This window comes from Maylandia zebra, linkage group LG18, assembly GCF_041146795.1.
Source record: "Maylandia zebra isolate NMK-2024a linkage group LG18, Mzebra_GT3a, whole genome shotgun sequence".
Lineage (NCBI taxonomy): Eukaryota > Metazoa > Chordata > Actinopteri > Cichliformes > Cichlidae > Maylandia > Maylandia zebra.
The window spans coordinates 10,988,571-11,005,428 of NC_135184.1; the positions used below are offsets into that span (position 1 = coordinate 10,988,571).

General features: G+C 41.9%; 1 protein-coding gene across 6 annotated transcripts in view; it reads right to left on the bottom strand.

Annotated features, from left to right (window-relative positions):
- LOC101487566 (protein tyrosine phosphatase receptor type M) overlaps nt 1-16,858 on the bottom strand; it is a 158,427-nt gene that overhangs the window by 18,995 nt on the left and 122,574 nt on the right. For all 6 annotated transcript variants that reach the window (XM_076876443.1, XM_012920229.4, XM_076876442.1 and 3 more), the window contains 4 exons: nt 16,336-16,529; nt 12,157-12,244; nt 11,206-11,282; nt 5,950-5,986 (listed from right to left, as the gene is read on the bottom strand). In XM_076876443.1, the coding sequence (XP_076732558.1) occupies nt 5,950-5,986; nt 11,206-11,282; nt 12,157-12,244; nt 16,336-16,529 (396 nt within the window). The remainder of the gene's footprint in view (nt 1-5,949; nt 5,987-11,205; nt 11,283-12,156; nt 12,245-16,335; nt 16,530-16,858) is intronic.

Sequence of the window (16,858 nt, forward strand, 5' to 3'; positions counted from 1 at the left end):
TAATTTGTTTTGCCTTAGTATGAGGAGCTGCAGCAGTTCCTGGATCCTATCATTGTGCTGTTTGTGCTTCTTATTGACTTACGCCTTCTGCAACAACCTAATTTCCCTCAGGACATCAACAAAGTGTCATCACCATTTTATTCACTTGATTGATCAAGCCATGTTTGATCTGCTTAGTGGGGTGCCTAAACACATCCTCACTGTCATACATTTAATTGTGCAATACTGTTTGACAGAGTTTAAAAACATCTATTTCTAAAAGCAGATAAATTAAATTAAAGACTTTTTAAAGAAATGAAAAACAAAAACAAAAAATGATTCAAAACCAACCATCATTTCTGCGAACACATTTCCATCCTGTTTGTGCTTTTACAGTAAAAATACAAATAGGATCTATCAACTAGACAGCTAGAGAGTTGGAACAAGGCTACTCCATAACTTCCATCTGTATTCCCCTACTTCCTGTGCTTTGCATGTGGTGGTATATCTCGATTTAACTGTAGGACTTCGGTTTCCGTCTCTACGATAACTACCCAACCTGATTGAGCCACCCACTCCGCTACCTCCCACACTTGTCCCTGAGGAAAGATGCACATTGCTGAGAAGTTTGGGAGAGGAAGAATGAGAAGCAGGACAGCTGGTGTGTAGGACTTCAGTAACACAATACTACTTGGCATTATATGATAAACCATCCAATGGGAGGCTCCTGCCAAGCTTAAGCCAACCAATTTATGCTTTGTTGTGAATGCAGAGATGGAGAATGGGTACAGATAGCTTCCTGGACTGTAACTTGATGACACCCATGAGGAAGTGAGTGTGCTTCTTGATAAGTAGATATACAAGAACAAAGGAATCGCTAACACAGTTGATTTGACAACTTTCACACAGAACGGGTGAACAGCTTCAAATGTTGAGGAAAGAATTTATTTTAGACTCATTGGTTTCTTAACCAATCTCCACTGAAAAATAGCATGCTTTTAAAATCCTAGATTTCTGCTGCTGTAAGCTGACATGTGCCACTGCAGTCAATGAGCCGTAAAAGTGGAGCTTTTATATTATCGAGTTCGCAAAAACCTGTTTCAGTAAGTTAAAAAATGTCTAGAAAGCACCTCTTTTCTGTAGCCATAGGCGGTGCTGGGCCACAGCATGCAGCCTGAATGTCTTTGCTGCACTTTTGACTGACTGATTCTCCAAGTATCTGTAACTCTACTGAAGCCACTGAACACAATTGTTTCATAAGCACTGTTTAATATTACTTTGCAAAGTCACTCAATGGTCTTTAGATTTGGTGACAGCCAATTCTACTAGCAAAAATGTCGTATTTTAATTTGCATAAAAACATCCACTTACATTTTGTATCTGATGCTGATAGGACGCTGTCGTCCTGAAAGAAATCACTTCCATCAGTACAGTTTGTTTTCTATTTTAAGGGTGACAGGTTCAGGCTTTTCTTTTCTTTATTCTGTAGCATGATACTGTGAGCGCATTGCAAATTTTAACCAGAACCCCCTCATTACCTTAACCACAATGTTCATGTTTGCTGTTGATGCTTGTGACAGTTATTTACATTAAATAGGAATCATGTTTTCTGGATTACACGGGTGCCAGATAAGAAATAGCACATGCAGTTGGCTTGTGAGAAGAACATCAGCTTTGAGTTGTGAGGTGAATCAATTCATTGGCAACAAGTCGTCCTTTTTACACGAAGTTTCAGTGTGTTGGTTAGTGTTCTCTTAAAGTGGTGGCAGCTAAACTTTGAATATTTGAATGAGACCAGATATTTTCCTCTTGTTTCCAGTGTATATGCTATTCAGTACTGTGGAAAAGTCTTGAACCCCCCTCTCATTTCTTTATATTTTTCTAGGAAAATGGGAAAGATGTGCTGCAATGTATTGAAACGTGCATATATCCATGGAAATGCTGTATATAAAGCAATTCTAAAAAACTTTAAAGTGAATATTTTGGTATCTTATTCTTCAACATCTTTTTTCTGTAGTCTTCAACAATAGTTCTCCAGGCTTCTGGAAGACACTTGAAGCTCTTCTTTGGATGCTGGCCTTTTGTTTGCCTTTTGTTAATAACACTGAGTTCAAGGGAGGTCAAAGACTGATGGTGTTCAATGGTATGTTTTCCTGCCAAGTTATAGGTGCATGTTTGGGATGCTGAATGAACCTGCATGTTGGATCAAGATCTCGTTACTTTTATGTGTTCACAGGTCCACCAAATTTAACAAGACCATCAACACCACTGGCTGAAACACAGCTCTAAATGATTACAGAGCCCACATCGTGTTTTACACATTGTTGTTCTGTAAACACTCATTTTTTGTACCTGACCTCCTCCATCACTCCACAAGCTCTGCTGCTACTGATTTTCAGAGCTGCTATTGTGTAATTTGGGATACCTAAGCCATTCCTCATAGTTTCTCTTCTTGAAGAATGGCTTTTTCAAAACTGCCCTTCGACTAAGACCATTTATGATGAGGACTCACAACAGCAGATAAATCAACTGAAGGGGCAGATGCATCTCTCAGATCCTGTGCCAGATCTTTGATGGATTTTTTCTTAAGAACATGACTTTCAGATGCTGGTCAATCAGTAGATAGTATTTTAGGCTTGCCATAAAAACACGATTTTATGGCTGTCAACTAAAGAAATGGGAACATTTTAACGTGGAAATTGTAAAAAAATTGCCTAAAGTTACAATTTAAAATTGGTTCTTTGCCAACTTTTTTGTTATGCATAGACACAGAAGTGGTTCATCCCCTGAGTTAGGTCCTTTTTATGCTTAAATTATTCATAGGCCAGTGCTAAGATGCTTAACAAAAACATTTCTCTGAAAATTGTCGGGTACAAGGACTGGACTGAAATGAGTAAAAAATGTATTCAGTGCCCAAAGAAAACCTTTGAAAGACCTTTAGAAACGCTTGGAGAACTATTTCTCACAAAACTAAAAAAACAAAACAAAACAGAGAAAGCCTGGCTTCTTCCAAAGAAACTATAAAGAGATCAGTGGTAACTTAAGACTTGCACAGCACTGTACTTAACCATTGCTAACCTCCTCTTGGCTTTTGTTCAAGAGAGCAAGTGTGGCAGTACTGTCAAATTTGAACAATCTTTTTAAAATACAGATTCAGGCAATCAAAATTAATTTCTGGTACCTTTAAGATAAAAAAATAAAGTCTCAAGAAAACAAACAAACAAACACTATTTAAAAAAAAATCACTTTCGACACAAACAAATAATCTTGATAGCTAGCTGTACCGAGGGGAAAGCTTACATTCTCAAAGACTAGGCCACAGGATATTTTCAGAGAAATCAGTCTGAGAGCTCACTTGAAGAATACAAGCAGAGCGCACTGTTTGTAGTACAGAGTGTGTGGTGCCTAGTTGGTGAAGTTTGGAAGAGGCACTTCACAGAGGCAGAACACAAGTAGGAGCTTCACTTCCAGCTGTCAGAGAGCTAACGCTGCTGCAGCTGATGCTGTGTTTTGGGACTAGGCCTGCACCTCCTCAGAAGCAAAGAGTGTGACAGCTGTAGAATCCCCAAGCCAGGTACGGCAAAAAATTTCTGATCAACATGTTCACACAGACACTCACAGACAAACATGCAGGTGATGTTCCCCTCTTGCCCATTAATATTACATGTGGCAGGCTGTGGCATAATGTACACTCGCTTATCATTGATTTGCTCTCTCTCTCTTCCCATCTCCCAACCCCACACCTCCCCTGCTGGGCTTTGAGATGTTAACCTGTAAATAATAAAACTTTTGGGCTCCTGGTGACATTTGCTGCTTGTGAAGGAGGGGAAAGCGGAGAAGACCGGAGGGGGAAAGCTTGATGAAATTGAACCCTTTCCCATGTCATGAATATTTTCCACATCACCAAGAGGATGCAGGGGGTTATCGCAGCTGTTTGCATCCCCGGTGTCAGTGTAATTCAGTCTCCACTAGAAGGAAGCTCATGTCAGATCAGTATTTAAAGCGATCTGCAGGACATAATAATGGACAGAGGCGAGGCGTCAATATGGGAGGGCTGAGGTGCATGCACACATTCAATCTGCTAAGTAGGTGAGCTGCAGTTAGAGAATTACTGACAGACAGTTATTGTATTGCTGCAGAAAAAAAGAAGCTCTGGATGAGAGACTGACCTACATAATGAGGAGCAGAGCTTGGGTGATGAGGCTTTTATGGAGTGACAGCTGTTCTACCTGCCATTGTCACCTTGACAGAGCAAAGGGACTCGTCAATAAACCCCAAACTAATGAGTGTCATTGTAGTTTATAGCATTATAGAACGGGGACAACGTTATCCCACCTGTCTGCCATATTAAGCACACCGCAAACCACCTCCACAACCAATTTATGACAAAGATTTTTTAGCTTATCCAGCAGTATTGCGGGTCTCATTTTCCTGAGCTACTGCTGGTCCCAGTGGACTTGAGTGGAAGTGTCATTCACTGAAAAACTTTACTGGGGGAGAGAGGAAGACTACTCCCTCATTTTCAGCAAGTGTGCCAATGCCCAGGTGCTCTTTTCAGGTGCTACAGTATGCCGTTTGTCTGGCTGAGAGAGACAGGTCTGTGTCTGGCTTTCCTATCATCTCTGGCTGCTCTTTGCTTCAGTGTCAGCAGACTGAGGCTTCCTTCCTGTCAGTCTGCCGGAGCTGATGATGAATTATAAAAGGGCTTGGTCTCCCAGAGAATACAGATGTTTCCACACTCTCTCTCTCACACACACACACACCTCCACGCTTTCGTACTGGATGGATGTACCCAGTGCTTGCAATACAGTCGATGGAAAATGAGGACTTATTATGCAAGCTCAATGAGAAAACTGGGGCTAATTAACTTGAATGGAAACACGTTTGGCTTCTCGAGCTTTCCATCTTAGAGAGGGCCTTGTTTGCAACATTTCTTTGACTGCTGATCTCCTCATGCATATTTTTTTAATGAAAATTGGAATGCTCTTAATGACTATAGGACAATTATAGAAGTCATAATAATCCAGATGAAACTCTTTCAGAGTTGAATTTGCCAGTTATACTGCCTTGTTTTGGTGAACTCGAGGCGCACAGGAGAGAGTCGACACTTGACAGCTCAGTTTCGAGTGCTGGACTCAGCGGTCAGCGCGAGGCAGTTCAAACTAGGTGCCATTCATACAGACAAATGTGCAAACAGAGCGACCACTGCCTGATTAGTATGCTCTCTCTTTCTGAAGTAAGAGCAACCAGAGCGTTGTTTTAATTGAGACACTGAGGAAGAGAGGCAATGCACTAATAAACAGGTAATTATGCAACTCCCAGCTCCGCCAAAGCAGATTGTGAATCCATTAAAGCCTCTTCGCAAAAATAATAATAAAAAAACCCCTGCCTTTATCTTTTTTTTTTTCCTCTCTTCCACTGTTTTTTTTTTCTTAAGTGGTATGTAAAATCCCCATGCATGCTGCCCTGTTGTGTGGGAGTGAGGCTCGCGATGCAAAATTCATAACAATTAACCATCAATCAGACTTAACCTCTGGGGTCACGGTAAGTGCTCCTCACTCTGCGAATCTGCCGGCCAGATTAACACAGTGACAAAATGCGCCTGTACATGTCAGCTAATCCATTTATTTATTCAGCCTACTCCCAGACTGCCTGATTAATGGCTCCCACACCACCGACGGGATGGAAACAGACAGCGAGAAAGCGTGCCGCTACGCTTGCTCAGAGGCGGGTAGGTACGTGCGTTTGCGTGTGCACACCGAGAGGCACCAGACTCCCCGAGCACACACCTGACTGAGCATCAAAGAGTAGTTTGCAAGAGCGTATGTAAACAACGACGGGGATGTTCAGATAGATATTCGTAAACACCTGCACACATCCATCTGCCCAAACAAACAGACACCGTTAAATTCTCACCGCCCACACACACCAATCTAGTCTTGCAATTTTTAGAAAGTTTTTTATTCTTACCCTGAGTGGCGATGTAGTGATTTGGCCTGTGGTAGCCCTGCAAACAGAGAAAAAAAAGGAGAGAATATAAGAATCACTTTATGTTCCATCTACTTCTGAAAGACCAGCGCAGAGAGGCTAAAAAAAAAAGAAAAAAAAAAAAGACACTGCTCTTGACATTTAGTTGGTTCTTTTGACCTTTGCATGCAAACTCAGTCTGTTCCTACAATGCGAACCATCACATTCATCACTGAACAGATTTGACCTGTATAGAAATCCCAGTTAACGCATTGTTTTTGTTTGTTTCAGATGCCCTGCGTTTATGCAGCCAAGATGAACTCTCGCTTCTACGCCGCTCCGCCGCAAGAGGAATTATTTGAGAGATTTGCGTGCTTGCTTTCAAGAAATACTCTGCATTGTAGTTCTGCCAGCTGTTTGCCACTGCACACCCTTTCAGCTCTTTGTTTCAACATCCAACTGCAAGATGCACGACTGAAAGCTCATGATGGATGCTGCTAGATACAAGATGCAAAAAACACTCTCCATCATACACTCTATATACGGCACACCTCTGGAGTAAGCAGCCAAAGTGTTGATAATCCCCAAGATACAACTAACAGCACTGATCTTCACAATAGGCCCCTAGTCTCACGGATTACTCTAATCCCTTCAAGTTTTATTTGTCCAATTCCTTGTCTTCTCTCCAGAGATATGAGGCAGGAAACAAAACATTAGGACTTAAAGGCTCTTCCCCGCCCCAGCCTCCCCTTGATTGTCTACCCCCCCCCCCCCCCCCCCCCACCACCACCACCACTTCCCATCCACCCCTGCTGCTCTGCTTATCTCACTCATATTCAATTTAACTTGGACTGTGATTAACGCTCCTCCAATGAAGGGAGAAAAGACACAAAGGATATTTTCCTCACTCACTCATCCACAGGGCTCCTCCAGCTATTCAGCTGTCCTCCATTTTTAATGACTTCTTTATCTCTGGACTGAGGAGGAGATTTGTTTGTGCTTTCATGTATGCTCTGTCAAGTAAAGTGGAGGCCCAATGCTCTGTCGGATTAGCGAGGGAGAGACGGAAAGAAAGGAAGGGCCCTGACAGTGAGTGTCAGGTGAGTAACGCTTACTATAAATGGGCTCGTGGCTTTCTGTAAGCATGTTATAGCAGTCACGCAAGAGCAAATCTTTAACACGAGAAGGTAAAGATGTAGAAATGTCAATATTGCTCTTATTAACTGGAAAAAGTACTTTTATTTTCCAGGGCTGCATAAGTTAGGAGCAGGAATTAAATGTGCCGCCTGTGTTTTGCTGCATTGCTGATTACAGTGATCATTAATTCTTTCCAGTAAGAAAAGCTGGCGAATGGAATGTCTAAAATATGCAGCATGAAGTGCTTTTGCCTGTGGGCATGAACTGGTATTTTCAATTTGAATATCATTAGATAGCCTACTTTTGCAAATCTGGAATACCTATCCCTATTACCTGGAAATTTTTGCTTTGCCAAATACATTTAGGAGAAAACAGAGTAAGTGATATTTTCACATTTTTCCCCCTAGCACCCCCCTCCCTCCCTCCCTCCCTCAATCTAGAATATGTAACATCCTTATCCTACAAATTCTACAAATAAGTCATATTGCTAAAGGGGAAAAAAAGCAAAGAAAATGCCCTGAGGCCCCTTATGCCAAGCAATCCCTAAGGCCTTTAAAATTGAATTATTATTATAATTATTAGGTTTTTATGATCATATTCTTAAATCTTTTTTGAAGACTCACACGAATACCTTCAAGTTAGAAAAAAAAAAGAAGTTATAAATACACCCAGCACCCCAAATAAAACATCTTTTGACTTTTATTTCATGATTATGTGTTTTCCCTTTTCTCCAAATTTCCCTTCTTCCTTCTTTACTGGATCCTTTTACCTGAAGCTGAGTCTGTTACAGGAAAAGGGAAATGTTGCGTTGAACTGTTGAAATCTTGGTCCCAAACCTGTGGGAAGAAGTTTCACTTCTGAGCTGTTTAAAGTGGCCACAGATGTACAGATCTGTGTGCCAAAACATACAGAGTGAGCACCTCGCAGTAAAAAAAATTGTTTAACCAAATTACCATAAGCAGTCGTCCCCTCTGCTTATTTTTGCCCCCAAGCCCCTCGCAGGATTAAGCCAGCAAGGATGGGTGGTTGGATGTTTAAGACACAAGGTTAAAGTTTGCTTCTTTTCTCCCATGTGCTGTTAGCTTTAGGATACAAGACCACTCGATGAGGGTTAGAGCCTGTTGACTTGCTTAAATACTGTAAAAGCTAGCTCATCCCGTTTTATGGCTCAAGTCGTTATGGATTCAGAAAAGTTTGGAAAATCAAACTACTGTATGCTGATGGTGATAGTCTTGCAGACGGGGAGTAGGTACTGTTTCAGTAACGAGTCTGCAGCTTTGCTAAATATCATTTTGTGGTTACACTGATAAAATCGTAATGTGAATCAGATGATGTTTTCTGCCGAGGCAAATTAGCAGTCAGTGAACATGAACACATTTTAGGAGAGAGGAGCTTTGTGAACAACTGAGTGATTTCTGCACAAGCCTGCAAATTCACCGAACCACTGCATCACCCCAATATCCAGTTAAGAGACCCAGCAAAAACCCATATGTACACACATGACTCTACAGCAAACAGGCTATTACACTACGTTTCCTCTGCCTTCCAAAGGTTTATGAAAATACTCAATCAGCTGGAGAGAAAGGAAACATACCAGAATGGCTCGGAATAATCGGCAGTGTTATAGAGTACAATAACAAACACTGTGGGAAATGTTCTACACATAAGAGTTTATTAGGCAGGACAAGCTTTTAGATGGGTTAAAAAGCTTTCTGAAGAGCAAAAACATCATTACCCATCTGCCTGCATTTCTACTAAGTACTTTTCCAATGAAGCTGGCAGAGCGATGGAAATCCGTTTCAATCAGGGCTCTCTTTAATATGCGTATATTCTTATCTTATAATGGGACCCTCTCTATTGCGAGCGTCTTCTCCGCAGCGCCACTTTTTGCAGCATAATGGGCCATAAACTGAATGGTGGGAAAGGTAAATAATTTAAGCCCCCTGCATTTGCTGTGGCACACCTTGCATTATGAATTTATGTTTGAAGGCGTAACAAGAGATTACAAATTACCACATTAGAGGGGTGGGGGAAGAGAAGATGGGAGACCGAGGGAGGGTTCTCTCCTGAGCGAAAAACCACTTAGGGAGTCAGGTACATCACCAGCCCATTACACATGGAGTGGAAGCATCTGCCTAAGGAGACCAGTGAGCTGCAGTGATTGGTCACATCCTGCTACTAACACTGCTATTAAGAGCAAATCAGGTCAGATCAGGAGCTTCTATACTGTGTGAGCTAAGTGAGTTAGGACTGTTTAAAACCTGAGCCATGTCTGACGCCACTTTTTAATAACTTTTACTTACTGTAACAGCATGCCAAGTCATTCCAGTGCATGTAGAAGCTGTTTTGCAAGGACTTCCCTGAGGTAAGAAGTGTAACCGAACCTCTGCAGATACTGCTGTGTCTACTTTAATTTAGGGCGTCCTTGAGAGTTTTTCAGCATCTAAGAGTAACGAAATCAGCAGCTGCCTTATGCAGATATCAAGCAGAGAGATCAAATACAATCTGTGAAGATTTTCCTCGCTAGAATAACAACCACGGCAGTCGTTTCAAAAGTTTAACTAATTTTAAATTTCCTAACCACCAGGTCCTAAAATTATGTTAACGACTGTTCTCTGGAATAAGTAAATATAACACTACAGGGACTTTCCTGTCTTGCTACAAATGTCTTATGAAGTAGACAAGCGTGGATAGGTAGACATATAAATCATCAAACTTTAATATCAGAAACGACATTTCAGTAAGGCTCACTAGACTCAAAAGACGAATGTTATTTGAATTATATTTTACATTATAGCTCTCATTTGGGACCTACTGCACTTTCAGCCGGATGCAAAGAGAACAGCATCAAAATCCCTCTTTTCAGAAGAGTGCAGGCATAATATTAACTCAGATCTAGGGTGCAGGCAGGTTGCAAAGTAGCTTGTAGATATGAAACAGTTGCAGGCAGGCTAAGGCCCCATTCGCACTAGAGGAAAAAACAGGGTGGCAAACTCCATGCACAAGAAAACTTGGTGATTGGTAAAGGTTTTTTTTTTTTTTTCTTCTTTCTTTTTTGCTGTCTGGGACTGATTGCAAATAGTTGAGGTAACTAATTTCCATCGCAAGGCACACAGCTGCACATGATTGCAATAATTTTGGTCAAACCATGGTTTTCAATCACCATTTTCCCTTGTGTGACTGTAGGTGAAAGCAACGTAACTAGTGCAGCCTAGAGACGATCTACCACATATAGAGAGGGTCATCAGCTGATCTGTTGCAGCTAATGCTATGCTGGAACCTCTCAGTTTAGTTTACAGAGGGTGTTATCAACAAGTCGAGACCAAGCCTACACCCAGCATCAACCAGACCCAGGCAGATATGCAAGTCACTGCATCAAACCCACCTCATAGCAGATAAATGGTTGTGAGTGGACCTACAAAGGCAAGGCCAGGCAAAAAATATGTTTCTGTGGGAACCAGGCCAGGCACATGCTGCCACAGCAAATAAATAATGAGCTATCAGATCCGCCTGGTTTGTGGGCTGTGCGGGTCAGAAAAACTCACACGAATTATTTATTGTAGTAAATTGAGTTACATACAGCAACCCGTTTGATTGTTAATCTTGAACATTGTTTCCAGTGTTACAAAAGCAACAGAACAGTTTTCGAAGCTTTGCTAACAACTTTAACTTTTTTTGTCTGTATATGTGCTTTGTTTCTATTTGAAATTCTGTGTATTATTTCAGCTTTATTCACTATAACTTTACTAAGTAATCATCTGTGAAACCTCACTCCCTCTCTCTTTTTTTTGGTTCTCAACTATAATGTTGTTCAAAGCAAAGTCCAAAACTATAACCTCAGTTTCCCCTCTGTGCGGGTTTGCCTTTTCTCTCTCCCAGTGCTGTCAGCCTCTGATCTTCATTTCTCTTAATATATCCAATGAACAGAGTGATACAGCAGCCCTCTAAAGTCAAATAAAGGCAGTGTGTTTGTGTGTGTGCTTGTAGCTGTGATGGACAGGCGGCTGGGCTGCACTGTCCCTCAGGCCCCCTGTGACGGCGGCACCAGCGCGCCCTCTCCCCCCCCCAAGAGGAAGCGGACTGACCTTTGCGTTGGTGGCGCTGGCTGGTGTGTGTACTTACATCAACGTAATTTGCATTAATGTAATCGGAGCTCTGTTCCCCCTCCAGGGCCTGCAGCCTGACACGGGAGTGATCATCTGGAAGAGAGGCAGAGAGGAAGAAACCAGTGTTGAATTAATCATATTAACGAGGGCATCGGGAGAAGAAAAGGGGGAGAGGGACAGAGAGACAGACAGTAAAAAGGAATAGAGAGAAATTATAAGAGGAGGAGAGGGGGTGATAGAGCAATAAAAGCATGGTTAGACTGGCATCATACAGAGGCAAAAATGAAATTGGTGCTGTAAAAATGCAACATGTCTCATAGACAGCGTTTACGTGACAGTCTTCATTAAAACCGCCACCACCCTATCATCAGGTAAAAATCACAAAATCATAGTCTAAACCATTTTTTCTTAAGTCACTGACCTTAAAACTTGCTACTTTAGTAAAATTTAGTAGCAACAAAATAATACACGTGCAGCATAATAATCTTTTTAAATGTGGGGAACAATTGATGGCAAGAGAACCACAGAGCCTTAACTTTTGATTTCAAATGACATTTTCGTAACTGTGGATAGCTGACGTCATTTTTGTTCCAAAGTTGTGCAATGCCCCTTTAACTGATGTGAGTCAGAAGAAGTAGATCTTCAAAGTTTTTCCATGGCATCAGTTATTAAAGAGGGTTAAACTGAACTCTTATAGCGATTAATTGCAAAATCAACATTTCTTTTTCCAAACACGGTATAAGCTTTGTGTGCCATATCCTGCATAGGCTTATATCTCATAACAGTAAAGACGGTAAAGGAAGATGAATATAAAAGTAGATTGGAAAGGTCAAGGCTGCTCTCGTTGGCTGATAATAAAACTCGGTTTGAGCAGCTTATAGTCATCCAGTCACAAGCCTGGCCAATAAATCAGGCAGAAGAATGAGAACATAAATTCATGAGCGTTGAGGAGGTGCTTTGTACACACATGCAATAATATTCCCATATCGGTTCTTCATGCGGTTCTCATCCTTCTTGGCAGAATCCCATGGCGCAGACTGTCCTTCAAAAAAGCTCTGAAAGGAGAGAAAACAGGACAGAGAGGGGGGGATGAAACATTGTGTCATGTGTGAACACTCCAAATGATAACCAGGCTAAAGAATACATTCTTTCTCTTTCAGCTCTACAAAACCGGAGGAAGTGAGCGCTGGCAACAGACACAGAAAGAGATAGATTCCCAGTGTTATTAGGCAGGAAACACAGGGAGGATGGTGGATCCCGGGGAGTTGTGTCAAACAGCGAGTGCCATTAGGGCAGATGCAGCGGGTGTCACACTCAAACCTCTCCCCCTGTGCCGCTCTGCTGGGCGGAGCAACCGCGGCGGCTGTCTGTCTCCCTCATCTGAAGGACTCAATCAGCTCGTCGCGGGGAAAAATAAAGCCAGCTCATCGTCTACACATCAAAACTGCTCCGCTCAGATTACCCTCATGAAATATTTATCATCTCTCACTGGGGAGATTTCCATTCTGATGGCACACCAGGCACAATTAAGCCAAATTATGAAAATACATCTACACTGCCAGTCCACCGCTGTTCAGCAAGGGCGGGCGGGGCCGGCTCAGAGCGGACTAGCCTGCAGAAAATCATGGTTTTCTGTCTTTTTGAAAGTAAGCTAATGCACATTTGAAAAGTCAGGTAATACATTACGGGGCAGACCATCTGCAAATAAAGATTCAGGAACGTTTAACGGAGGTTAAAGAGACTGTTTGAGAGTTCCTTTTAGTGAGGAGTAGGAGGCATCGTCTTCAATCATCACTGCTCTAAGACTTGATGGCTCGATTCATCTCAGTGCTGTGGCAGGCAGCAGGCAGTTTGTCTAGCATATAAAGGCCTTTCAGAGACCACACAAGGACATATTCCTGTATGAAGTCCTAAGGATTAGTGATTTCACTGAGAAACAGCTTTAATATGCTAAAAATATGTTCCATCCTTCCACTGAAGATGGAAGCATGTCCCCAAGATGGATTATAAAGGCCTCCTCCAGTGGCAGTATTTCTTGAGGAAACGCACAGGCCAATGTCGTGCTGTCGGTGTGAAGGATACAAGTCTAATATCAAGCCTGTAAGGACAAATCATCCTCAAGCACAAAGGCGTTACCTGGCAACTTTAAAATAGCTCTCTCTTAATCTGAGTGACCCCGCTACAGTCATATTCCTCCAGCCATTATGATCATGAATTCTCATGGGGGTAAAATAATGAATGTCCCAAGAGGTAGAGATTACACGAAGGCTTTCAATTTAAAGGTTAAATGCACATAGAGGGAATAAATGGCTATTCGCCCGACGTGTATCGAAAAACAACTGAAGGCTCCACCTGTAAAAAGTATTTAGTAGCAAAAGGTATGTGATGAATTGTACTTTACTGCAGCTTGTCTGCAGGTAGTTTTTCACCTTCCTCAATTATTCCCACTGGCAGAAATCCAACTTAGTATGTTTTTAATTACAGGCTACCTGCTGCACTCCAGTCCCTGCACAGTTATTCTGCTATGCTGTTTCTTTGTCTGGAACTACTTAACCGTATGTGAAAAGCAGAGTAATTTCTGTGGATAGGGATAAAACATTTGACACAAAGTACACACCATGGTGAAGTAAAAAACAAAAAAACAAACAAATCAGAAACAAAAAAAACCCAAAAGAAAACATGGATGGTCGAACAGAAGCAGGAACGTTTAGTGAGTTGCTTCTGTATTAATTAATCTTTTACTATGTGAGGAGAGGAGGCTCATTCAGACTGACTAGTGTTCATTTGTGGTTGGAGCTTAAAGAATTTCAGGATTCTCACAGTAGGCTAGATACAACACATTTCTGTCGACATGAAACAGGCCGAACACAAGTGAAACAGTGATGACATGGCAGCATTAATGACGCTGAAACTTGTTTCTGCTTCCTGTTTGCACGGTGAAAATGTGCACCCAGGTGCAGGAGGCTGGACATGCAAAATGCTTTGTTAGGTCTGTAACACACACGGCCTTATAAAGCTTTTGCAAAGTATACAACATGGCTTTTGCAAAGTTTAAAGTGTTTATCGTGTCCCTTCTAATGGTAACATTCAATTTCCAGTCAATAAATCCACAAGGTAGCCCGAGCTTAGAATTAAATTTGGTACTTTGTTGGACTGGGTATATCATTGATCAGTCCACTTTAATTATACATTGGTATTCCATTTATCTTTCAAACTATTGCACTTTTACTATAAAAATTATGCTCTTAATAACTGATAGGGTATTAAGTATGCTTTTGAAAAGCTTTATAAACATCAGAATCAAGCTGCGGAGGATTTGTGGTGCTAACAATGTCTGACTACGGGAAGAAAAAGCATTTCACAGTGACGCTAAAGAAAAAAGTAAACAGAAAAATGTCACTGCTCTACATATTTCACCAACTGAACACTGTCAGATAATTTGATAATGCTGCATAACATCTGTTGGTAAATGCCCTTTTCAAACTAAATCCAAAAAAAAAAAAAAGGTGATATTTTAATCCCACAGGGTCTTAAAAATAGCCAGCAACCATTACTGATCCTGTCAGGTTTGTGATATAAATCTACAAGTCTAAAATAAATAAATAAACTCACAAAAAAAGTATTTTTCTTACCTCATTTATCTGATCCAAAGTTAACGTACAGAATAACAAGAAGCATGGGTCAGAGAGAGATATAGTACAGTGTAAGTCAACAGGTTTAGAGGTGCACTAAGCTCCAATCTCATCATGAAAAATAAACGGTTATTTTAAAAAAATAAATAAAAGGGCATTAACCTTAAGACAGATTGAGATAGAGATATATATATTTATAAGACAGCAGTGGAACAAAACATACAAATGAATCGCTCTAGCCATGTGAGAATGAGCTCCCTTGCACACTTTAAGCACCCCACAGGACTTTTTGCAACAGCCTGTGGACAATAAGGTGACAGCAGGGTAAGCAGCCAGTTGTTCCATATTACGTCTCTGTTGATCGACTGCTATTAATCCATGCAATGTTGGCCACGTGGACCCCAAACTCCCTTTATCCATAACGGATTAGACCCAGAAGGCAGCCCAAAGCACTCCAAACCCCTCAATGATCGGATGCTGAAGGTAGCAATGGGAGACGACGTTATTTCATTCCACAATCATGAATGGGATGTGGGGAGTTAATTACCAATAAATCTGACACGTAGCTGATGGAGAGAAGGTGGGAGATAAAGAGAAGAGGAAGGAAAGCAAGGAAGAAACACAGGAGGTATAGATAAGAAAGTAAGAGAAAGAAGTAAGCTGAGAACGTTAACAAATGTGAGGGTCGTTAAGAGAGAAATGTGACAAGAGGCCGAACTGATACGGATAATATATTGAAACTGAAGGATTTAGCTCGAAGCCAGTCTGTTACAACATGGCGTCGGGGCGAGTTGAGGATGACTGGTGTGGTGCTGAGGGACAGCAAGGAGGGCTGGAGTGCCGCCAAACCCTGCCAGACTCTAATGCGAGGAAATGAGAGTGATGCCCTTATGGGGCGAAAATCTTTTGTTTGGTGTCAGTAAGAAGCGCAGTGACAGATTACTGATGCTGTTGCGCGACAAGCAGTAGGCTACCAGTACTATGCAACAGCATAATCCGACCCGTTTCAGGTGAAGGAGGGGACGCGGTCTAACACAGGCAGTTTGTGCATTTCGCATTGGTCTACAGCTGAGTCTCCAAGGAGAATTGGGACTCAGCTTTTGACCAAACCCCCCCCAAAAAAAAACAAAAAAAACCCCCACCACACTCATGCACACAAAATGCACAATTGCTGCAAACAACAAGGAACAGATGAACAACAAAACGAATCACACCGTAAACACACTGAGACAGGGTACATTAACAATTTATCATAAAAGTGCATCTGGGGAGAAACAAAACAGTTCTGCTGTGCGGTGCAAAACAGAGAGAGAGGCAGGCAGAAAAAAAGAGGGGAGAGAGAGAGACAGCGAAAGAGACATGGGGCTGTGCACCATAACACAGATGAGGCCTCGTATTAGACTGATAAAAATTTCCATTCAAGAACCTCAGTGGAGATGTTACAAGTCTATCACCAGGCTTTATTTGGGTTTGCAACCTTAATGGTGGGAGGTGACAGCTGGGCTGCTTCCTACCTCGTACTCCTCCTTAAAGCCGTAGCCCTCTGCGCACTTCATCTGAGTGATGTGCTGGAGGAGGTCCGCCACGCGGATCGCCGGGTGCAGCTGACCCGTCTGATACGGCACGTCGACGGGCTCCCGTTTCCTCAAGGAGTGAGTGTGCGACTGGACCAAGCTGCTTGTGTCGCTGCCCATGTTCTGACTCTCATCTGTGGGACACAAAGAGACAGAGAGGCCGGAGCGGGTCAGCAAGAGGAAATAGGAGCTAAAGTCACATCACAGGTCATCAATTTATCGCTGTAAGATACATACGGGTGACATAATGCTCGAAGCAGTAAATGAAAGTGGTTTCCTTTGAAGTTGTTTTACATATAAAGTTGATTTATCTAGCTTTAATGTTAGGTGTTCATATCTGACTTACAACTGTTCTCCTTAACAGATGGCACATTAGCTCATTTACTGGTTAGCATTATGTCACCACCCTCCAGATTGACCAACAACTCGACTAGTAATCTGTTTGTTATGGATGGTCACAACA